This window comes from Microplitis demolitor, chromosome 6 (genome assembly GCF_026212275.2).
Source record: "Microplitis demolitor isolate Queensland-Clemson2020A chromosome 6, iyMicDemo2.1a, whole genome shotgun sequence".
NCBI classification, from domain to species: Eukaryota; Metazoa; Arthropoda; class Insecta; order Hymenoptera; family Braconidae; genus Microplitis; species Microplitis demolitor.
The window spans coordinates 6,733,082-6,759,148 of NC_068550.1; the positions used below are offsets into that span (position 1 = coordinate 6,733,082).

General features: G+C 28.5%; 3 protein-coding genes across 4 annotated transcripts; 1 reads left to right on the top strand and 2 right to left on the bottom strand.

The window, feature by feature from the left end:
- Positions 1–417: 417 nt before the first annotated feature.
- Positions 418–6,951, bottom strand: LOC103568769 (uncharacterized). The gene is made up of 5 exons (XM_053739920.1): positions 6,673–6,951; positions 6,269–6,594; positions 5,828–5,899; positions 5,111–5,197; positions 418–584 (listed from the first exon to the last, which is right to left on the bottom strand). The coding sequence occupies exons 1-5, from the start codon at positions 6,866–6,868 to the stop codon at positions 501–503; spliced, it is 765 nt and encodes a 254-aa protein (XP_053595895.1). The 5' UTR covers positions 6,869–6,951; the 3' UTR covers positions 418–500.
- Positions 6,952–9,392: 2,441 nt separating this feature from the next.
- Positions 9,393–10,843, top strand: LOC103568770 (uncharacterized). The gene has a single exon (XM_008545734.2). The coding sequence runs from the start codon at positions 9,743–9,745 to the stop codon at positions 10,805–10,807; it is 1,065 nt and encodes a 354-aa protein (XP_008543956.2). The 5' UTR covers positions 9,393–9,742; the 3' UTR covers positions 10,808–10,843.
- Positions 10,844–12,480: 1,637 nt separating this feature from the next.
- Positions 12,481–24,865, bottom strand: LOC103568771 (uncharacterized). Of its 2 annotated transcripts, none has more exons than XM_008545737.2 (9): positions 24,110–24,865; positions 21,837–21,936; positions 21,538–21,763; positions 19,271–20,696; positions 17,971–18,084; positions 15,739–16,994; positions 14,896–15,008; positions 14,563–14,770; positions 12,481–14,373 (listed from the first exon to the last, which is right to left on the bottom strand). In XM_008545737.2, the coding sequence occupies exons 2-9, from the start codon at positions 21,922–21,924 to the stop codon at positions 13,791–13,793; spliced, it is 4,014 nt and encodes a 1,337-aa protein (XP_008543959.2). In that variant the 5' UTR covers positions 21,925–21,936; positions 24,110–24,865; the 3' UTR covers positions 12,481–13,790. The 2 variants fall into 2 exon arrangements, with proteins under 2 accessions (XP_008543959.2, XP_008543958.2); XM_008545736.2 differs by having other exon boundaries at positions 24,098–24,865.
- Between the last annotated feature and the right edge of the window lie 1,202 nt (positions 24,866–26,067).

The window sequence follows — 26,067 nt, forward strand, 5'->3', positions numbered from 1 at the left end:
TACACCGAATAAAATATATGCTTAAACATAACAAAGAAAATATATGGTGCCATATATAATATAAATTATATGCTATCATATATTTCATTTCATATAAAAATTATATATTTTTTTAATATAAGAGGAAATATATCAATACAATATACTATAAGGTAAATGTAAATGTATACATAGCTCAATATAAAAGACATATAAGTTACATATATGGAATACATATATTTACTACTGTATATAATTTTATATTAAATCGGCGAAAATCTCAATATGATTTTTTATAATATACAATACAATATAATATATCATATATTTTTTTGTTGGAAACATATATGATTTTATATATTTTAACCATATATTGTCTTTTCATACGGGTTATTTACCCGTAATATTTACCCGTAAAATAATTCAGCGTTTAAATTTTTCAGATAATTACTAAATTTCGAGAGAAGTATATTACGTTGATCTAGTAAGATGTTGTAGCATAAATTTAAGGAAGAAGGCTCTTATTGGGTTTCATTAGAAGTTGTACGATCATTACCACGAAATTGTAAAAGTATAATGAGGTACGTCACAATAGTACCAGTAATCTGAAACAAAAACCATAGATTGGATTATATTCAAATTTGTTTGATACACTCGCACAGGACTTGAGCAAAATTGCTATTAGAACAAATTCTTACCTCACCACTACCATTTTCGAGGCTGCGCATGCGTTGAGGCAGTAATATAGTGGTGGGGAAGAAGTAAGAGTGGGGAAAAAATCTTATATTTGCATTGGTGTTAAAGAAAAGATGAAATAATTTATACTCACAGCTTGTAGAAGCGAACCATCGAGTGATATGATTCCACAAGCGGTAAATTCAATTTTTCGATGCAAGAGTTGATAAGAAAATTCAATCAACTAAATAATAAGAAGATATAATTTATTAAAATAATGTTAATTTGAATTAAAACTTTACTAATAAAATAAATATTTGTTACTTCATTTTGTGATTTCTGGTCCGTTGTACATCGATCTAAAAGTAAATGGACAACTTTTCCTGTTTTTTTACTCTGAGGAAAAAATGGGACATCAAATGAAAAATAAAACAAACAATACATTAAATTTATTGTATCAATGAAATAAATAGTTATTGTGCAATAGTGCATGTAAAAATACTTGTGTAAATTTCTTTTCGATCCCTTGCTCGAACCAAATAAATAAAAAAAGTTTTAAATGACGTTTTAATTATTCATTATATTTTTGTAAAATTTCCATGCGTGACCCCGCACAAAAAAATATATATCTCAGCAAAATGGTATATATCCGGCTTATATCTTTAGTATTGTCGAATATATGCTTTTTTGCCGGCATATATTCTCGGATATATCTTTTTCCGTGTGGGACTTCCGTCCTAGTGAAAGTTTGGGATTTTTCTTCTACCATCATTGCTTTCCCCATCGCTGTATATATTCTAAAAAATATATTTCCCACATGAGCACACGATGTTTTACTGAGGGGGGTGGGTGGGGGGTTGTAGTTTGAAAAAAATCGCAAACTCCCACTAAGACAACTACATTCCATGCTAAAGAAGTACAGTCAAATTCCATCAAGTCTGTCAGCTGGTCGATATAAGAGCGAAAATTTTTTGAAAATCCAGACTTACTGGATGCTCCTTTTCATTTAAAGAATAAACTACTATATATGTATATACCGATAGATACAAATGTCCAGTATTCGGTAGGAGACAGCGTATCTCGTAATGGGAGTCAAGATTGAGGAGAAGTTCAGACTTAATGAAATCAGACATCGAAGTTCGGATGTATGTTTACAATAAAAAATCCGGATCTAACCTCTAAATTATTACTAAATATATATTACCTCTTCAATTACTCTATTAGTATAAGAAGTCATTACAACAAATCCAAAAATTACTATCAGAAACCATGTTACTACCATTATATGTTTATAAATTTCTTCTTTATCAAGCGAATCCGATTTAAATACAATGATAAAATATAATATGAATATACTCAATGCACCAAAGAAAATAATTGTTAGTAAAATAGGTAATCCATAAAAATTTGTTATTATTTCGCACATTTTACATAACTCAGCATGAGTATGATTTAGATTTTCTATGTCACGTATAACTGATCTACGTAACGGAATTCTTAAAACAAACAAAGTTTGAAATTTTATGTCAGTGTCAATATTGCCCAATTTTAAAATAGTTAAATTAATGGTTTTAAATCTTTGATTTAGTGCGTTTAACATCATTGAATACTGCATTAATATCCAACTGTTTATCAAAGAAGGAACATATCTTAGTGGTAAAAAATTCAATGGTACAGATCCTAACAGAGCGATGAATAAACAACAACACAGCACAAAATTTATCAAAAATAATATACAAATATTATTATTATTATTGTTATTATCCAATAAATGAATAGAATATTTTTCTAATACTTTGTCCACTCGCTTCAATTTATTTACAAAATTTATTATTATTTTTTGCCTCAACACATAAACAAGCCACGCGAAAATTGGTGATATCATTCCAAAAACCGCTAGATTAACTACAACAGCTTTTGTCAATAATGAAGCTGTCATTGTACTTAAATTATGTTTTATAAATATAAACGTATATGCATTACAACTACACCATAAAATTATTAAAAGTATATTGTATGCTGAATGACAAAACGAAATTACTAAAATTGAATTATTTTTAAAATTATCATATTTTTTTTTTATTATTTCTTTGAAATTTATAGACCATGGAGATAAACCGATAAATTTAAAAAACGATAATTGAATTAGTAATAAAACACGATTAAAATACACTGGATAAATCATTTTCATTGTTTTTAACATTTTTACGATTATTATGTATATTGTGTTTCATTTTAAGCTAAATTGTACGATGAGATCTATGTGCAATAATGTAAAATATTATTGTTGTGAAAAATAAATATTGCGAAGATAGAAATTAAATTGGTTAGTGCAATGTCATTTATTTTTCATTGTCCATCAGCTCCATTAGTTTAATTACTTAGGTGATGATCGATAATATTACTAAGTATTATGTAACGATGTTTCGCTTGAGCAATAAGTTTGTACAGTAATTGCTTACTTTATATTGGAAAATTTTGTTTATGCTAATTAGCCCTATTGCTATAATTTTTTAAACTTTTTAGTTCTAAAGTTTAACCCTTCAATGTTTGGGAGCATCGAAATGTCCTTGTGTATGTGTCCCTTTCCACTCATTTTAACCCTACTTTGTGGGCAGTAACAGTGACGTAGTTAGAATTGTTTACATGGCTAAGTTTAATATTGAACGAAAAATTTTTTTCTTTTTATAATACAACCCTGCTGCGGGTGGTCCGCACTTAATCTAGTTTCACAACGAACAGCCTGAATATGCCTGATTTAGAAAAATGATTTAATCCATGCTGTGTACATCTGTATATTAGTGAATTCAAATTGTTTTGAATCATTTCAAATAAGTTTTCTTAATAAGGGATGGAATGAGGGGTAAAAGCCAATCGCTAAAAGGTTAATATATGATTAATATATGATTAGCCGGGATTAGAATTATTATCGTATTTTTCGATTCGCATATACATATTTAAAAATTTTATTTTTATATATAATAGCAGAATATAAAATTCATTAGCGATAGCTGCATTTTTTCCAGTATATTTTTATCGATTGAAAATGCATTTAGAGTGACTGCATTATGATAATTAAAAAAATACATTTTATATGTGAGTTCCATTAGCTAAAGAGAGGTAAAAAAATATATAAAAGCAATTACATGGTTTGTTAGATTTTTTCTAAACTTAGAAAATTCTAATAAATTTCGATGTTCTAAAATTTAGGAGTTCTTATTTTTTTTTATTCTATTGGTGCGCAATAAATAATTCTCATTTTATAGTAATTTCTATTATTTCAGGCTGGAATAGCCCTGACAATATTGTTGAATGACAATAAATATACAGAAAATGAGAATACATTTATCCGTTGACCGCAAAGGAAATTCTCTAAAAATGAAAAATTTAGACAAGATTATCGGGGCCATTATCTAATATTAGCGATCAAAAATGATTAAAAATTGTTAATTAATTTTTCTATAACAAAAACAATCTTACAAATTAATTAATTTTTTATCTAAAAATAATAATAAATATTATTTTCAAAAAAGTACTTTTTATTTATCATATATGAGTATGAAATACAAAATCCAAGCAATATAGTGCGTATATAATAAATGTTATCAGTATAGTAAAAAAATAACACATTTATTATTTAACTCGATAAAATTTCTGAAATACGAAAGATTTATTTTATTATTTATTATCACGAAAATCATGTGGAAAAATGCAATCGTTAAAGTAAATTATCCCTCGGTGAAAAAATCACAATTAACCTCTAAAAGTTTGATTTGTTATTCAAAAGCGATTTAGAGAAGTTTTACCCACCTGAAATTTTGAAGAAACAAGAAAGTTAGGTGTGGTTTATATTTGAATAATTTAACCGCACAAAATGGAGAGAAAATTATGGTAAGCGTTTCTATAGAAACGTATTATATAGTACGTTTATGAAATATCAACCCATAACACTGTGGTAAAAATTACTAGGATTTATGGGTTATACGCCCACGGTTTTTAGGAAAAGTTTCCATAACTATGGAAACAACTCCTACAATTATGGTATTAGTTCTTATATCGTATGGTAACTGGATTATGGTAACGATTATCATACACATGGAAATAGTTCCTGTAATCACATAGAAATAGATCCCTAATTCACGTTGTAACGGTTACTAGGTGCGTATGGGAATAAACTTTATACACCATGGTAATCGTTCCTATACTACTATGGTAATCATTACCATACTATCATGGTAAACACTACCATATATTATGGTAATGATTTCTATAATATGTAGGAACCATTACCGTAATGTATGAGTGTCATTCCTATAATCGATATTTCAAAAAAATCGGTCACCATACATTATGGGAACCATTTTTATAATATGTTGTAATTGTTACCATAAATCTTTCTCCAGGTATAACTCTTATTGATTTTTTTACTAGAAATATAAATATTGATAAGACTCACATAATGTGTAGCAGAACCATCCAATGATACAATATCATTGTTGACCTCTACTTCTTCATCCAAGCGCTCTTCAGAAGGTTCCGTTGGCTGCAGATGAATAAAAAATGAAATAAATAAAATAATGTTAATAAATTTTTTCCGAGCATCTGACCATAAGGAGAGTTGATGCACATGACATCGCGTAATATATTTTAATGAAAAGTGGCTCTAAGATTGCTATTGATGAAAATAACTCCAATATTATCCCTTATTAAAAGAAACGATCCGAAACGATTTGTAATGTTAAATGCCCATAAAAAGGGTGATTCAAAAGTATCAAAAAGTATTAAAAATTTTTTTTTCATAGTCACTTTAAATCGTTTCTTTTAACAAAGAATAAACAGTTTTTGCCCTTTCTCTTGGAAAATGAATCATATATGGCCAATTTTCATAAATTTTCCATACATGCTCTGTATGTGGACATATTTAATTCGTTTTTCTTTTTATTTATCATGGTGTCCTCTAATAGGAGAAACTAAAAAAAGTCTAAAAAATTTGTTTTTCAAACAAAAACATGATAAGATAAAAATATTAAAAAAAAGCTCTGAGAAAATAGATTTTTCTACTAAAAATTAATCACTAAAACTGATTACACGTGTCCCTTAAAAAATAATTCCTCTTCGTAACTAAATCAATTTCTAAAGTAAAATTGTATATCCATCACTAAATTATATTTACCTCATTATCAATACTATCTTCTATTCCATCAAATTTCAAAAGTAAATCAAGATAATGCCTCGTCTTTACTTGCTGAAAATAATTTAAAAAATTCAGTTAAATAAAACAAAACATAAAAATCTAGAGTCTGCGAATAATTGTGTCCGACTAAAATAAGTAGTCAAATTTAAAGTATCCAACGTCAAACTACACAGAAAAATTTGCAGAGTGAGCGCAGATTAAATCTGGGGTACATATGAAGCGGATGACTGTTTATTTATTTAATCCGTAAGCGACGTAATTTTTTTTAAGACTCTAGAACTTCGAGTAACGGAGCGAATTCGGATTTAAAATCCGTAATCACTCCGAATTCACTCCCAACTTCTTACAGTATATTCGCACACCTCTAAAGTAAATATAAAAAATAATTAACTAAATTAAAATTAAAATAAAATAAATTACCTGTATTTTAGCTCTAAGTAAATTAATACCCAATACAATAATTCCAAATGTCATCCATATTATCCAGGTTCCATAAAGTACCATTTCCAGTGTTTCAAGTCGTTTTACTCCCAACACTGAATTCCTCATTTCGTATACCATAAATGTGCCCATAAAACCCATATAAGAAGCGGTGAAAGCAACAGGAAATAAATAAAACATAATTAAGTCCTTACACATTACAGATATCTCAACAAAAGCTCGCTTGACATTATTAATATCACGATTAATTGATCCTTGGCTAAATGTTATTTTATTAACACGTCCTTTGTTAAATTCATCACCATCTTTAATATTACCCATTTTCATAATTATTATTTTCACTGTTTGAATACGTTTTATTAATAAATCTAGTGTCATTATACCTTGTATCATCATCCAATTATAGACAACACTCGGCATGCCGAGCATTAGTAACATCAAAAATCTTTGTAGCATTGTATCAATTACAACTAAACCGATGAACGTAATTAAATTTAATATGAATATAAAGTAAACAATATAACTATTTCTAAGCTTGTAAACAGAATCTTTTATTGCTCTGCCCTTAGTATTTTGCATGTAATTCAAGAACTCTATAATAGCTTCCTGACGGAAAACGTAATTAACTAAGATGGGTATCACTGATGAAAACGATGCACATTGTAAATATTTAATAGTTTCGGCTCTTATCTTTTCAATACTTCTTGGCTTATCGTCCACCATAACACATAAATAATAATAATTTATCATTAATGTAACGATACCGATGAAAATATTATAGTACGACCCATAAAATGACATGCGGAATTTGATGTTTGGATTGATAATTTTCTGATGTTCGTCAAATAAAATCGAAAAATTAAACACCCAGGGTGCAACTCCGGCTGCTTTAAACACAATAAATGGTATCATTAAAGAAATTCGGTAACAAGTATTATAAGAAGTTTGAATAAATCTGACACTGCGATTGCCGACGAAATTTTGTTCCATTTTAGATAATTTTTATTTTTTCTTCACTATGAGAAGTGAAATATAATTTAAAATGAAAAATGTTGTGGAACCTTGATACTATTTATGACGACTGACAATAAGTGAAAAGTAATGAGAAGAATATATCGATTACAAAAAGCTATCGTGTTGCTAGTTGCGTGATCGTTAATTGTTTTTTGCAATTTACTTGTTTGTAATGTTCATAGGTTTGAATTTTTTGAATTTTTTTTTATTGTTGACATTATTATTTAATATTTTTTTTTTTAAAATGGCTCAAAAATTAAAGGAACAAGGAAATTTTATAAATTTTTTAGTGATTTTTGGAAAAATAGTCGTATCGAGATTTAAAAAAAGCATTTTATAGATTAAAATCTCTAGTTTTGGTGCACTTTTATTAAAATTTTTTAAAAGCTCTGGTTATTGCGCAAACATAAGAAATACCGCGAAACAAAAAATTTCTAAATTTTTTTTTTTCCGAAGAGTCCACGGACTGTGGAAAAATTTTGTCAACTAAACCAAAGCATAGGTCATTTAGTAAATTTATTTAGCTTCAATTTGGCTTTTTTTTAACCTCGTGAGACGATTTTTCGCAGAAATATCAGCCATCAAACAAAAAATGATCCTTTTGGCTTTGATCATCGATATTTAGGGTACCAATAATCGCACAGTAAATTTGAAGGCAGCGTTAAAAACTTGAATAACTCGCGGTATTTCTCATGTTTGCGCAATAACCAGAGCTTTGAAAAAATTTTTATAAAAATGCACCGAAACTAGAGATTTCAAGCTATAAAATGCTCTTTGCACGACTCATGATGCGAAGCATCAGAGAGTGCTTTACGATCGAAAAATTTTTTTCGCCTTACTTCGGCAACTATTTCAATTATTATACTTTTGTTGATTCACGGAATTAAGATATGTTGCACACCATTTTGAAGATAATTTAATGGAGATTAATTCCATACTTTTCAAAAATTTATTTAGTTCAATAAAAACCGAAAAAACATGAAAATAGTTTTATAAATTTCCTGTCCGTCAAGTATGAAACCAGTAGACACGATAACTTGCGAAAAAATCCAGTAATTGAAATAAATTTTTTTTAAAAAAATTCTTTGAAAGATTTGTAGATCCCCTATTGAAAATGGCTAGGTAACTCAGTGTCGTTTAATTACAATTAATAAAAGAGTAAAAAGGCTGTATAACTGTACATATATATATCTATGTAAAATTAAAATGGATGGTGATATATCTATACATTATACGTACATTTATTCCACCAGGGGCGCTTGCACATTACCGTCCTAGTACAGCTGATTTTTTTTTGTGTGTTATTGCTAAGCCTGAATTGGTAAGCCTGAATTTTCTCAATTCAATTCTGTTTTTTTTTTTTTTGGTTTTTATTTTACATATATTTTTTTTTGTTAGTAATCGAGATATTTTGAAAAAAATTCTTTTATAATTATAAAAAATTACTAATATAATTAAAAAAAAAAAAACAAATTTTAAATATTTTAAATTTATTCGTGCTTCCCGCCATATTTTTATTATTTCATAATAAATGAACATTATGAGTCGTGCACTTTTGGACTTTCCAAATTTTTTTTTTAAACCTCCATACGATTATTTCTTACAAAGCTACAGCCTTCCAAAAATCACTAAACAATTCATAAAATTTTTCTGTTTCTTTAATTTTTTGCGTTAGTGTATATTAAATATATATTTCAAGAATATTTTTTCTGAGATAATTTTCTAAGATTATCATCCACTTTTTTTTCTTAGGCTCTTCTAACGCAAAATAATAGAAAATATATAAGGATGTTTTAGTTCTAAAATTTTAACACGGACATATCGATACACTTTAATATTTTTATTAATTAATCTTTTTTTTACGTATAAAAAAAAATTATCTATCTTATAAATATCACGTGATTCGATTATGATTTCATTTATTATCATAATTTATTCATTACATACAATCAACTAAATCAAAAAATTAATTAAAATCTAATTAAATTTGAATTCGAAAATCGCGCGAAACAAGTCCGTGTGCACGAATCTCACAACGCATGCGCGAAACGTAAGTTATTCTCAACAAATGCACCCAATATTTCTTAAGAACTCACTTACTCACGTGATTATTGGTAATCTACATTTATTTCAAACATACATTATTCTGTTATTTTATATTTGTTAATTGTATTATTTTTTTTTTAAATTATTGTACTAGCGTATTGAACCCAAAAGTTAATTGATATTCTGTTTTATAAAATAAATAAGACATTTTTAAACATTCAACTCAGGATAACCTCGAACTTATTGCTTGTAAATACAGTGAAATGATAATTAATTTCCATTTTACCGAGTACAAGTGTTGATTTAATTGACTTAATTAATTCTGCAAATACTAATCTCATATATTTCAATTGTGAAGTGATAAATTGTACAGCGACAATAAAAATTTTAACAATGGAATTATTAACAATCGAACTGCGGCCGCAAATTCAGTCAGGTTATGTATACTCTTTGTTACAACCTAAAATTTCTATGGATAATGTCAAAGTTACCGTTAATAATAATTCTATGGTCTTAAAAATTGGGAACAATCAACTATTGGTAAATTTTCCGGTGATTGACTTAATTTCATCATCCTTTCAAATAATAGATCAATGGATAGTAGTTCGAGTTCAGTTTAGTCAATCCAATTTATCACATCAAAATGAGGTTAGAAATTCTATTGAAACAAAAGCTATAGAAACTTTGGAAATAAATATTGATCTTCCTCCAGCAAATGAGAATCTCAGTCTATTTTGTAATTTCTGTAAGAATATTTTATTGGATAACATGGAATTCAAAAGAGTTTTATCTCTTCCAAGTGAGGAATGCGAACCTAGCGAGTGGTTCTGTTGTTCTCATAGTGATGTTGATTACAAAAATATATTGTGCCCAAGAACTAATGATTGTTTCTACGGTTCGCACTATTATGTTTTGAATAAAAATATATTTGAATCTGAATTGACAATTAACGATAAAGATGTTGTCTGTAACAAATGTTCATCGATATTAGGATTTGTAAAAGACGAAAACTCGTTTAAAATTTGGAATAATTCCTTGCAGTATTCATCACATTCATTTGAAGAAAATAAAAAATCGCCTTTTGATGATTTCAAGTTAGCGATAAAAGAATTTATGAAAAATGACGGCATATTTAGAGAAATCAAATTTTTTGCTTTTGAAAAAGGTGAAAAGTTGACATTATTTGTTAAAATAATGGATAAAAGTCTGAGTTTATTGACGAAGAAATCGATTAATGATAATAACGAAGTAACTTTAGAACAGAAACAAGTGATGAAAGTATTATACAAAGTATCAGAAGATGTATCGACTCATCCACAAAATGATTCCAGTTCTACTAGTTGTCAAATTAGTATTATTAGTATTAACGCAGCTATAAAACATCTCATTGCATCGTCTCAACAACTTCCGCCGATTTATCGTTCTACCGATACCTATTTTATTGGTTATATATATTAGAATAAAATGTTCAAAAATTAAAAGTGCACATCTCAATCGTTCATTTTATTTTTAATCATTACTTTTATTTTATAATATAAATTCATTTGTTTTTTATTATTAACTTTTATTCAACTTAATAAACTATAAATTATCAATTTGATTTTTTTTTTCTTATTTTCAGTTTAATATTTTTTTTATTAACATTTTTTTTAAATATCCCGCCTTTTTGTCTTAGATGTCGCTCTGTTTTTCCAAACTTATACTATTAAGCTAGTGCTGCTGCCAGTAGTTGATAAAAAGAAAAAATAATAACAATAGTAAAAATAAAAATGGCAGCTAAATTTTCCGTGAATAATCAGTTTTACGTTCTTTATTAATTACAATTAAACTAAAAGGATTTAGATACTGATTTTCCAAAGAATTCTTGCGATAAAAAATACAATGATCATAAAAAAACTAAGATTAAGGTAGTTGTCGGGCGATGAGCATAGTGTCAGAAAATTTTTTGATTTTGTATATTTATTAAGGGTATTAAGATACAATTACCATTAAAGTTTGAATTTAATTGACCATCTCTAATTCGAGATATTTATAATAAAAGTTCAGATCATTAACATTCCGAGCAATGAGGAGTATGCATTTCAAGTCGGGCTCATGATTCTAATAAAAAAACGAACAGTCAGAAACTTTTGAAACTCCAACAGGAAATTGATGAATTTGTCCTGAGAAGGAAAAAAAAAGAAAAGTACTCCCCTTTTAATTGTTGAGGTATAGCAACGCAAAGTTAACAATAAATGAAAAAATATACATACCGGTAAATTAGACAGAATCAATCTGACAACGCTGTACGCGAGTGTGCACAGTATTATTTGAGCGGTAAATTTAAACAGATACTCAGTACATTATACAGCAACTGGTAGAACATGTGCGACATTGTCAGATTATAATTTAAGAAAATGTTCAACAGTGTTTATGTATACGTATGTATGAACAAAAGCAATGTTTCGTTTTAACTACCACCTAACCTACTCTTTTCGCGCATATGGCTCATCACTTTTTGACAATATTGTAGCAGGACAACTATCTTAATTGTCTATCGTGAATTACCGTGTCTACTAAGTTTCATACACGACAATTGCCAATTCGTGTTTTTGGGATTAAATAATTTATATCTAATTAATGGAATAATTAATTAACTTAATAATGGGTCGAAATTATTCTTTAATTAATAGTCTTTGTATTAGAATATAATTCAACCCATTTTAGTATAATCAAAAGAGTGTAGAGATAATTTAATGTGAGTGAATGAGTCGAAAATAATGGATCGATCATAAAGCACCCTCAGCGCTTTCGCGCTTGAGGTCTACAAAAAGTATATCATACCACACATATATTATTGTTAACAAATAAAAAATAATTCACTTTTTTTATATTAATTTATTATAAATAATTTATTTTTAAAAATTTTCTATATTATAAATTTATAAGTAGTAAAATTGACTAGATTACAAAAACAGTAGAGTGAATGTCATGTAATTCTTTTTTTCTTAAACGAATAAAATAATAAATAAATATTAATTTGTACGTAAAAATTTTTTTGTTAAAAATTATTTATATAAATAATTCGAATATTTGTGATGTATTCTACCATGAATACTTTCGTTTTATAAATCTTATTTACATCGACCAAATAAAACTTCTTTTTCATACATATTTTTAAAATTTGTAATTACAATAAAAAACGCAGGCATTAAAACATTCAGTTTTGTAAATTTTTTTAAGAAGTAAACTTGGGAAGGTAACACGAAAAATTTCAATGAAGATTTCTTTTTTTTTTTATAAAAATACAAAGTGTTAATTGACATATGTTTTGATATCTTGTGTTAAATATTCGATGTATGATTATATGTGTTATATACTTTCTGTATATATAACACTCAATTGTACTGTTCTTATAGTAATGAATAAATAGTGGCCTACAATATATATTCGGTAAATATAATGAATTTATACTTTTTACACTTATTTACATGAAAAATCACATAACTTGTGACAAATATAAAATAAATAAAAAAATATATCTGTACATTTATGACACTTTTCTCTTATATATTTAATAATGAAAATAAATTTTTTTAAATACTTTGGGAAATAAAAAAAAAAATATACAAACTTATATTACTTGAGATTCAGAAAATTTAAATTAATAAATTATCCGGGGGAATTATGATTTAAATCTACAGTAGGTCTACGTAAATCTGATTTTTACAATAATTAGATCTACGTTACTTCTAGTAGACCTATGGTAATTCAAGTAGACCTACTTTATTTTGAGTAGATCTCTTTATTCACGGGATCTACGAAGATTTGTGGAAATTCACGGAAACCGCCGAAGATCTCCGGTGAGATCCTTAATCCTAATAAGAAAACTCAATGTTTATAACTTGTCGATCTTCGTAGATCTCCATGAATCTACATAGATCTCGATTGACATCATAGTAAAATCTTAAGATCTGGTGAGATCAGTCGAAATTTTTTGAGATCACCATAGATCTAAAATCACCAAAGATTCGAAATCGTTGGATATCTTTGAAGATCACCATAGGTCTAAAGTCATTGACGATCTGCCGAAATCATTAAAGATCTCCTAAGATCGGCTCCATATTTAAGATCTACATAGATCTAAATTATTTTTCCAGGTAATAACACTCGATCTTAAAACCCTGAGCTATAATTTTTCCACTAGGTACTTCACTAATCATTAGTTACCATATAGTCAACTCTTTACCCATCGCACAGTGCAGCCGACTAATAATTGTTCTCCTGCCCGACGTAGAGTCATATGATTGTAATAATTCCGTCCCTTGTTAGCTATTGGACTCACTGACGTTTATTAAGATTAATTCTGACGTACCCTACCTTAGACTATTCCTTACTAATCAGAGTGGAGCCAATGGAAATTATGGTCCAGTATATAAACGTCCAGCATTGAACAAATTTGTCACAAATCACTGTCACTCTGGTCTTTAGTTTCTAAACTATCATTAGCTACATAGCTACCCGGTTGAATATTAACATATTTTGGAATGTTTTCACTATTTTCATTACTTTGAATAAATATTGGCAGTTGATTATTATTAATATTATGTGTCTTATTATTATTTGACAACAAAGGTACTGAGCATTTATTATAATCATTTGACATCTCAATTAAACGTTTAATGTTCACAACATCATCAGTATCATCATCATCATCATCGTCATCATTTTCTCGAGTTTCAGTATCGAAGTTACAATTATTATCGATTAATTGAGCATTTCGTGAATTTGGTATTGTCAATTGATTTGACGTAGACGGTGATAGTTGACGTTGTGACGGTGGCCAGCCAAGTGATATTGAAAACTTTTTAGCTGATTTTGTAAGTGAATCAATATCGCCACTGTGATCTATTTGAACACTTGATAATGGGCCGTCGAGACATGGACTCAGTACACGAGGATTCATTGCCAAAAAATCAACAATTTCCGGCGCCGACGGTCTTTTCGTATAATCGAATGCCCAACACGATTTAATTAATGTCTCTCTGTAACAATTTCAAAGGAATATATTATACTATTTTATGATAGAATATATTTTAGTACAACTCTTTTATCAATTAAGGCCACTTTATTTTAAGAGCTGAATTAAATGCTGTCCTCATTTAAAAAATATTATGATAGACTTTAATTACTAAGAAAAAAATACCAAATAAATAAATTAATTATTTTCTTACAATTGTGGTTTGACGCCTTTAGGTATATCAAGTGTTTTTCCTTCTTTTACGTAACTTAACACTTGATTATTACTCAGTCCTTGAAAAGGAAAACTTCCGAAGGTAACTATTTCATACAGCAATACGCCGTACGACCATACATCGGAAGCTGGTGAAAATACACCAAAACTTAAAGATTCTGGTGCCATCCAACGAACTGGTAACATTCCTAAAACACAATGTTTTGTTATAAAAATAGAATAGCGATTGACTATTTAGGGATTTCCGCAAAATTTCGGAAATTGACCGTGAGGATTAATATGAAATTCTAAGTAAATTTCAAAAATGACTTGCCTTTACGACTAAATTTGTAGTAATCGTTTTCATACATCGGCCTTGTCATTCCAAAATCACCAAGCTTAACAACCCTTTGTGCGTTAACCAGACAATTACGGGATGCGACATCTCTGTAACATTAATTACAGTTATTACAGAGACTATTATTGTCTCTTCAAAAAATAGTATACATCTACTATATTCTTATTAAATAACTTGTTGAAGGTGTTAATAACTGTTCAAGTATTTCATTTTAAATATAGCAGTTACGAAAAGTTATTAACACCTTCAACAAGCTATTCAATAAGAATAGTAGATGTATACTATTTTTCAAAGAGACAATAATAGTATCGATAAAATACATCTATGTGATTCCATTCATATTGTTGAATTTAATACATATTGCTTTTGACCAACTTGGCATTAAATAAAAGTTATATACATTATGATTATGTTCGCTAAATAACATTATCAAATTAATAGAAATATTTGGAGTAAAATCAAATAATAACAGTATACAAAAAAAAATTTAGTTTTGAGGCACAGACGGCAAATCCCGAATTTCTATAGAATTTATTCGGAGGTGGATATTCTTGAAAGTGAAAGCTGGAATTCACACTTTTGGCATTTGAAAATGTTGATGTGGTTTAGAAGGAAATAGATCAATTCTATGCTAAAAATGAGATGAAATGTATGTAAAGCCTTTTTTCTGCTCATCTGATTGGCTATAGGAGCCTTTATAAAAACAGCATAAAAATATACACAAATACAGCAGTATATATTATAACAAATATATGAACAGTGACACGCGTGAAATATGAATTCTAGTATAAACACAAATTACTAAAAACATTAGTGTACCTATGGACGTATTTGAGTTGCGCCAAATAACTCAATCCACATGCGACATCTAATGCCATTGCTGTAAGTTTTTTGTTTGAAATTTCATCGGTATCCTCATAATTATGATCATTAACTAAATGCCTTCTTGCCAATAAATAAGTTTTTAAATCCCCATAGAGCATAAACTCCATAACAGTCAGTACTGGTGTTGTTTTAATACAAACACCAAGTAATTTAATAATATTTTTATGTTCAAAACGTTTCATAACTTCAACTTCACTTAAAAAGTCTAATTTTTGTTCTGTAGTACTACCCAATTTAAGAGTTTTAACGGCAACAGCCAACCAACCCTTTTCTGGAAAAAATGCTTCTCCACCATAAACTGTACCAAAGGCACCTTCTCCCAATTTACGATTAATAACAACTCGTTCACGAGGTATTTCCCATTTATCAAGATCTAAAGTTGCTTGTCGTGGATCTAATCCAAATGATTCAAGAACTTTTTCTTGCAGACGTACTTTTTCATCATATTTTTTTTTAACAATTATAAAACCAGTTATCAAAAACCCACCCAATAAACTCAATCCAATTACATTAGCAATGACAATTGCAACTTCACAACTAACGTTTAATAGCTCAGCTAAACCAGCTAAAATACATCTTGCTGGTAGTTCGGAACCATCATCTGGTAGTTTTAAATTCAACCATACAATTGCCGATTCATTGAGTTCCAATTTTCCACCAATTATTTCACCTTTTGTTTCCGAAATATTTGGATAAAAATTACCAACTGTTTTACTTCCGTTATTTATCCGTTGGGCAATTGTAATCATTGATAATCTTGATGGTCCACCGTAAAATTTAATATTACCCGAGACACCTTCAAAATTCGTTGAAGCAATTATATTTGTCAATCTATTGACCGTTTGGTTTGAGTGTAAATCAAAAATGTAGCTTTGATTTTCTTTGATTAATTTATCGACTGCGTAAGCGTAAGTCCACATTGCGTCATAAACATATCCAGCGTATGGTGATGGGAGTAATTTTTTATTCCTACATAATTCTTCATATTTATTACGCCATTCGCGGACTTTTATACCTTCTTGCATCAATGAATCGTCCTTTGCAAAATATACATAAGAAACACTAAGGTGTCCATTTATTGCTTCAACCATTTCTGATGTAGAGCATGGTACATTTTCACCATTTTTATTGTATTCATCCGTATCAAACCAATTCGTTTGAAGCCATAGTGGTAAAAACCATACGTATCCCTGTAAAAAAAAAAGTTACAGTTGAAATCTTCTAAAATAGCACCCCATAAAGTTGCTAGTCTCTTAAAGTTGCACTTCGTAAAGTCACTAGACCTCTAAGGTTGTCCTCTGTAAAGTTGCTAGTCCCCTAAAGATGCTCTCCATGAAGTTACTAGTCTCCTAAAGTTGCACTCAGCACAGTTGTTAGTCCCCTAAAATTGCTAGTCCCCTGAAGTTGATAGTCGCCTAAAGTTGCTAGTCCCCTAAAGTTGCATTCCATAAAGTCACTAATCCCCTAAAGTTGCACTCCGTAAAGTTGCTAGGCCGAGATAGTCTACTAAAATTGCTCTCCGTAAAGTTGCTAGTCCCCTAAATTTGCACTCAGTAAAGTTGCTAGTCCCCTAAAGTTTCACTCAGTAAAGTTGCTAGTCCGAGATAGTCAACTAAAGTTGCTCTCTGCAAAGTTAATAGTCTCCTAAAGTTGTTAGAATACGACCTGTAAAATTCTTCGTATTTTTTCCCGCTGCAATTTTTAAAGGACGAACCAAAATCAGAGATTCTGGCGCACTATTTAAATACCTACAGCGCATCAAAACGCGCATAGGAGAATAATTATCCTAGTAAACACGTAGCGTAGGAATAGGGGGAAAGAACATCTTTAGTGAATGACCCTGGGCGAAGAGAGCAACTTTAAAAGATTACGTCTGTATTTTAATAAATGTATGCAGACATTTAAATTTAAATGTAAATCGGTTCAAAATTAATCAGACAGAGACTTTAGAGGTTACTGAATAAATAAAAGGTGAAAAAAAAAACGTCATCTAGTTTCTACAAGATCTTAAATTATATCTATAATATTTTTTTTATTTTTCTTTTAAACAAATAAGAGTCTAGGCAGCAATATATCTCTAATATTAAGTAAATAATTGTTCAAAGAGCCGACTTTGCGGCGATTTTCTATACATGTATATATTCAATGCTTGATTAAATTACTTACATCATACGCTGTCATTTTTAATTTATAAGCTTCACACATCACTTGACGCGCTATAGTATCATAAACATCAGCAATTATTATTTTAGCTCGTATTTTTTTCAAGTCTTCAAGATACTGAAAAAAAAAAAAAATTATTTATTTAATCACGATAAATTTTATTGTCACTGATAAATTAATAAAGCATGATACTTTTTACTTATAAATAAATATATAATACACAAATAAATATACAAAAAAAACTTTCAAAGGTACATTGAAACTTAACCCAAGTATTAATTATTAATTGCGGTATTTTTATTTCAAATTTTGATGAATTCACTTTATTTAACCTTGGGTAATTTATTATAATTATACATTATTAATATTTATTTTTAGCTAAATTGTTATTTTTATTTATTTTTAATGGTCAAAGTTTGCAAATGACTTATTACTCATAATTTTTTATATAATATTTTTAATCACTATTTAAATGCTCACATGACCCTGAATGACTTCATTCAAATATAAACAATAACATGTCATAACTTTTTTTTGCCTCTTGTTCTAAAGATCAAAGCAGGGAATGCGTATTTTTGTCAGAATTTCAGGGTTTTTGTAATGGAATTCAAAAGATTACTCAGATGTTTGTCGATTTTACTTATAAAATATCAAATCATATTCAAAATTAGGTTTTCCGGGAAAAATATAATTTAGATCTAAGTAGATTTTAAGTTGTAATAAATCATACAAGATCTTCAATAATTTCGGTAGATCATCAATCCACGGTGATCTTCAAAGATCCCCAATGATTTAGAATCTTCGATGATTTTGGATCTACGGTGATCTCAAAAAATCTCTTCTGATCTTACCAGGTCTTCCAAGATTTAACAACAATATCAATAGAGATCTATTTAGATTGATGGAGATCTACAGAAATCGACAAGTTATAAACATCGAATTTTCTTATTAGGGTTACAGAGCTCGCCGAAATTCTTCGAGAATTTCTAAAAATCTTCGTAGACCTCTTGAAAAAAATGCCCTAGCAACTGTAAAATCTTTCTGATCTCCGCAGATCTGCTAGAAGAAGATCTTTCTGATCTCCGCATATTTATTATGAATAAAAATATTATTTGGTTGTAAAGTACCGAGTAAACATTTTTTCAATGAAGTATTTATACTTGGTAAAAGTTTTTATTTTTCAGTGTAACGTAGATCTAATTTTTAGAAAAGTTAGATCTCCGTAGACTTACTGTAGATCAACATAGATCTAAATTATTTTTGCTCATTGCTAAATAAAATGCTAATCATAACCAATATTTACCTCAGTCATTTGATGTCCTTCTCGCTCACGGGGAAATTTAACATTAGCAATAAAATTAATTCCATTTTCTCGTAAAAGTTCTTGCATATACGAAATATATTCGGTATATTTTTGTCCATCTTCCGTTAATGCTGCTATTCGTTTCCATCCAAACCGTTGAAATAATTGTAAATAAGCATGCCGATACTGTTTATTTTCACCGATAGTACGAAAAAAATATGGATATCTACTGCGATCATTGAATGTTGATCCTTCAGCACTATAACTTATGATCATTGTTTTATAGTGCCTTGAAATACCAATAAGTGGTTCAATTGTTTCTGAACACGCAGGCCCCAATACACCAATTAATTTTTTGTAATAATTATGAACAATATAATCAATAAATGATTTCATAACCATATCTGATTTACACTGACCATCACTTGCAAGCAGCGTAATGTCATAATCCCGTAATAGAGTATTGTTTTTATTAATAGCTTGTCTTGCCATAAGTGCGGCGACTGCTATTGACTTAGCAGTGTAAGGTGTCCCAGTCATAGGAAAAATACCACCAATATACAAAATATTTTTGTCATCATCATTAGGCATCCAATAGTGTAATGTATGATTTAAATTATCTTTTATCCATCCACATGCAATATCATCTTCACTGATATTAAGATCTATCAAATTATTGTAACGACTTATCAGATCTTCATACATTTTGGCGCTTAATTGCGCACGATTAATAGCTTCCCATGCAAATTTTCCGATTGTCTCTAATTTAGACCAAGCAAGTTTTACCAAACGATTTGACTCGTAAACGCAGCCAATATTTAAACCTCTACTTCCACAACCGGGAAATTCAATCGCTATAAAGTCACGTTCATTAGGAATAACATCACTTGGTGTCCAGTGTAAAATTGAAAATGATTGAAGCTTATGATTACTGGTTGCCAGATATTCTTTTGTTAGAAATTTAGTGAAATTTCTTAAATGTGGACCAATCCATATGACTTTAACATAAAGTTTCAAAATATCTATATGATCTTTGATAAAGTAAGTTATGTCTGATTCTGATGCCAATAATAGAGCACAACTTGATTTATTATTTTGATTTGAATGATTTTTACAATGAGGCGGAATGTACATTCCCTTGTTACAAAATGCTTCTTGACAATAATAACGACCGTTAGGTGCTTGAGTTAAATTATTAATAATTTTTAAAATATTATCATTAAGATCAAAACGCGATGCTGTTTCGGGGTAAGCAAATGTTCGCCAGCTATCATCTGGATCACTAAGTTCTACGGGAATGTACCAATTGAATCGACCAGGTGTTGTAATGGAACCACATTCTTTAACATCGTATCGACTAAGTATTTGCATTGTGTCTTCTTGTGGTGGTATCCATACTTCCATATTCACCATTGTTTCTGGAACACTGTCAATAATCAAAATAATTTTAGTATACATCAATATATTGTGTGACAAGGGATTAAATAAGATGCTTTTAGACAAGGGTAACATTTTGGTGGTCCAGACTGATACTGCACTTCGGGCAGTATCAGCCTGGATCTCATTTCATGTTTTATTCCTAACACACCCGAAAAAACAATTTAGATCTGAATAGATCTGCGTTGTTCTAAAATTTTTAATAGAACTCTAGTATTCCAAGCAAAAAAATGACTGAAATGTAACTGAGTTAAATCTGAGATAGAACTGAATATAATCCAGATGTATGTGGCCACTATCTAGGATTCGCAAGTAACTCATGCTTGAGCAAGATTCTGGTGCCAGTGTCTTGAGCAAAACCCCTGGTCACTAGTGTCTTTTTCTACGTATGGGTTTTGCGCAAGATCATGCAGCAAGAAATCGTCATCAAGATCTGTACAAGACTTGCTCCAGGGATTGCACACAAGAATGTTGAAGATGTCTTAAGTACGGTGCAGTTGAAAAGTTTCTGGCGCATTCCTTAACCAGTAACTTACAACTTACGAATGGCTTGATCAAGATCTGCTCCAGGCTTGTCAATTTAAAGTCTTGAGCCGATTTTGAGCAAGCCATACGCAACTATTTTCAACAATAGTCTTTCTTCAGAATTGAGTTATGATCTGACATGCTAGACTTGCTATTGAAATTTTGCCACACGTATCTGCAGCAAGACACATAGGTAAAAATTTTTTTACCTCGGGTGTAGCCATATAATTCGGGATAGTAGCCAGTATCATCTTGTTCTTTCTGTAGTGAATAGTGTAAAAAGATTTAGTTATCTATTGACTCACATTGTTTGGTCGGTGTATGTTAATGTTTCAGACATTCTTGAAATTACGGTAGTTGCATCAAACCAGTCGTCCTTCTCAATTAACTTGACGCCGGAATAACCGAGTATTTCAACAAGAAATATTTTCATTATTCTTGATACTAGTCGCTGAGTAGGACGCCGAGTCAATTCGAATGAAATTTCAAGTGATTGACCATCCAAATGGATAACACGTTTTGGATTTACTTCTATTATCAATAAATCAAATAATATAAGTTTTTATTGTTTAGGCAATTATCTACTTATTTAATAATAGTCTACCTTTTATCGTTGTAAGACATTGGTTTGATGTATTGGCACATTGTATTATCACCATCAATAGTAAAATGATAATTACATAAATTTTCATTTTGATAGGTATCTATTTTGAAAATATCATTTATTTAATAATTATTTCTCCTGTAGTTTCATATATTCAATTGTATATATATGGGAGGAGTGGCTAATGGGAACAATAAGGAAATAATGGATTTATGTAAACTAAAATACGCTTAATTTTTTTTTCTTATTTCAAATAAATAGAACAAATTTTTAGTCACCGTAGGAACTTTATTTTTTTTTACGAGCAAAATGGTTTCTAACACTAAATTCTATGTAGGGATTATTCTTTACGTGGGAGAGAAATAAATAAATTTATCCTTGAGAAAAATATCAGAAAGTTTTATTTTTTTCAGGTACGGTCATTTCGGTTGACCGAAACTAAATCAAAGTTAAAATTTAAATAAAAACTGTTAGAGTTTAAAAATAGTTTTAGGGAGTCTGATTTTATTCTACACTTTTTTTTTTTTAAAGACTGAGTTATATGAAATACTTTTTTCGCGACTGAATAAATAAAATAGAATGAATTAGAAACAATTAATCATTCTGAGTCTTTTCTATAGGTTCATTTTACCCCAGATTTTGAAATTTTCTTGTATGCCGGGTCGTCTTGATATCGAATACTTATTTGGGGACTAAACGAAAGTTGAATCAGTGAAAGAAACTTACGCTAATTAATAGTTTTTGCTTCAGGGGGGCCATTTTATTTCTTTCCATTATAATGTTTTAATGTAGTCAATTATGCAAATGATCATATATGTATGTATACATACATATATACAGTGGAAGCTCTCTGACTTAGACAAAGAGAGGCTTTGAATTCTTGGAATCAAAGTAACAGAATAATATGACAGTAGACGAATACTTCTCTTATTTTTTGTAAGAAAATGGAGGGGATTCAAAATTAGGAAGTGTAAGAGTTAGAGAGATTCCACTGTAACTATAAATTTTTTCGTACACAACGCCTTTCTATACGAGTTAAGCAACGAATACAAATCGTTTCATCTATTTTTAACCAACCCGTCATCATTTTTTCTATTAATTTTAATTTAAAAAATCTTCTATCCGGCACACAAGATAATATCAAAAAAATAATTTTATTTGTCAATTTTTTTTTACCGGTTTTTTTCTACGATAAAGAATTATATTTCACGTATATTATAATAATATTTAATATTAATATATATTATTTTTCCTCCGGGTTGAGATAAAAATTTTTTCTTTAATTTTCTAGTGTCCGTTTTAGCCCCAATATTTTGTATCTCTAAAATAAATAATATTACAATAGCTAAAAAATATTTTCGGCGTTCCGTCATGTTTTTCGTGTCCCACTTTATCACACAATTATTAAGTCTAAGATAACAAATAATAATATCTCTTCAAGTGTGTTAAATATTTTATTCAAACTTAAATACATAATTACAAACATAAACGAGTTAATGAATGAAGAAATTATATTCTTGTTTATAAAACTATTTTTTCAGCCGAGAAAAACAAGAAAATATATAGATAATGAAAAGAAAAAACAATTCATAGAGAATTAAAATGAACTTGATCGTTATGTACTATAGTAGTGAATAATAAACTGCGTCAACATCTCTTGGCAATGATATTATTAGTTCTTGGATATACGCCTATGCTATTGTAAATCTACTATAGCATTGTCAATTCTACACTATTATTAATATATATTTTTTATTTAAGCTATTACTCTAGATATTTCAACTAAATAACAGAATATAAAAGTACAAATTTTTAAAATGCTGTACCGACAACAGATAACTTATAAAAATTCGATTCAAATTTTTCCGTTAATAGTATTATTTTTTTTTTTTTACTATTTAACTATATATACGTACATGTGTATATCTGATATAAAATTAACGTTATTTTACAAATAAGATTTATCAATTATCAGCAAGGTCAATGTATATTGTCAAGGTGAATCTTATCCATTTTTAAATGGCACTTGCATTATTTATTCTCAGTAAATACATGTATCAGTTATTGAAATTAATAGAATGGCGTATTACATTAATAAAATTACAAAAAAAAAAAAAAAAGAAATATCATAAAAAAAATATTTAAATTTACTTAGCTCTAATTAAACAATTTGAAAAAATTAATAATTTAATAAAAAAAAAGAAAAAAAAATAATTAAAACATATTAACTATTTCTAAATTATGATTATCAATAAACTTACCTCATGACCTACTTTTTAAATTCATTATCGTAATCCATAGTTTGTTATTCATAATTCATTACTTTACATAAATGTGTAATGTGTGTATAAAAAAAAAAAAAGTTGATGTTTCAAAACAATTATTATTAAACTCTTTCATTTTAATAATTCACTAAAATAATATATTAATAAACATATTTTTTTAAAATTAATAAATAAAACAAACTTTTTTGTTTGAATAATAAAATAGTTTATTTGTAAACAATAAATTAAATGACGTAAATAACTTATTATACAATAACATAGCCGTGGTCAAATTTGAATATACGGGCACAAGTAACGAACAGAGTATAAGAGCGGACGTAATTCAGGTTACTGAGTGTCATGAGTATAAAAAAAAAAAAACATGAAAGTTAAAATAACGTCCCACTACTATAAACTGGCCATGTGGTACGGGTAAACGTACACACAAATATAAATGTGATTGTATATAAAATAGTATAGATAAAACTACGAGTCTAAGTAGTGATAGTTATCCAAGTTAATATATAACATACAATCACGATTGGTACATCTGTCTGTATTGTGCTGTATAGTGTAGAATAATAATAATCTAATCACATATACATAAATATATATATGTATATATAATAAACGTAATATTGCAGCGTAAAGTGTGACGTTATAAGTGGAAAGTACGTCAGAGTATGCCTGTTGCCGAGATTAAACTGACGACGTCAGTATTTAAAAGCTGTTTATAATGTGTTTTACCTTTTTTTCATATTTTTATATTATCATTATTATTTGTAAATACTTTTTTTTAGATACCATTAAAATTTTTTTTTGTTAACTTTGTCGACTGTTAATTGAAAAGTTTTAACTATCATTATCATTATCATACTTTTTTTTTTTTTTTGTTTTTAATAATAATAATATTTGTAAGTAATTTCACGTGATAAATTTGAAAAAAATTTCATCAACTATGACTTCAACAGATCAGAATGCCGAAATTTGTACTTTTTAAGCTGCCATATTAGAAATTATTTGATTAGTCATAAAATAACATGTTTATTGGTTATATTAGTCTCTTCTAGTCATTATATATACAAAAGTGTGTCAGGAAATGAGTCAAACATCCCGATTTCAAGTATGAGATGCTCAGCTACCATGAAAAAAAAATATGAAATAATAAATTACAATAAAAGAAAATAATTTGACTCAGTTCAAATATTTTTTAATAAAATATTATTACTATTGTTTGAATGTTAATTAGCTTGTAGTCTAGCTATTGAATTGAGGTTAAAATTTTAAAACCTATTGTAGCTAGACAGATATTTTTGAGTGATTTATTATTTCTTTTAGATTTATTATTGTTATTTATTTCAAAGCATGTCACTGTTAACTATGAAAATAATATAAAGTACAGTTTCAATTCGTTTAGAATTACTTAGGTTGATGATTATGTATATGCTACCTTTCACTGCCTCTTCTTACTTGAATGGCGTCAAAAAAATAATACCTATACTTCTTCACTGAGAGAAAAATAATAAATTCGAGTAAACATGTTTACTTGACTCGTAATACTAAAAAAAAGAAAAAATTTACTACATCGAAGTATAATATTTCTTATCTTTACGGCAATTGTTTAAATCTACTCATAAATTTATACAGATAATGCTTTTTTACTAAAATTGACAAAATTTTTTCTTGGCACTATATAAGTAAACAAATACTTAAATTAAGAAATTTTACTTGGAAATATACACTTTTTCTCTCAGTGTTAGCATTTAAATAATTTTTTTTTTTTCAGTTCAGTATGTGATTATTTTTTTTTCTTAACCAAAAACTCTGTTTTCAAAATAAATAACCAAGCTTAATGCATTATTTAATAATCAAACAAAATTTACATTGTACAAAATTTTGTGTAAATTTAACTCTAGGCGATCCAGATTCGATTCCCGGTACCGGATTTTTTTTTTGTCCTAAATTAG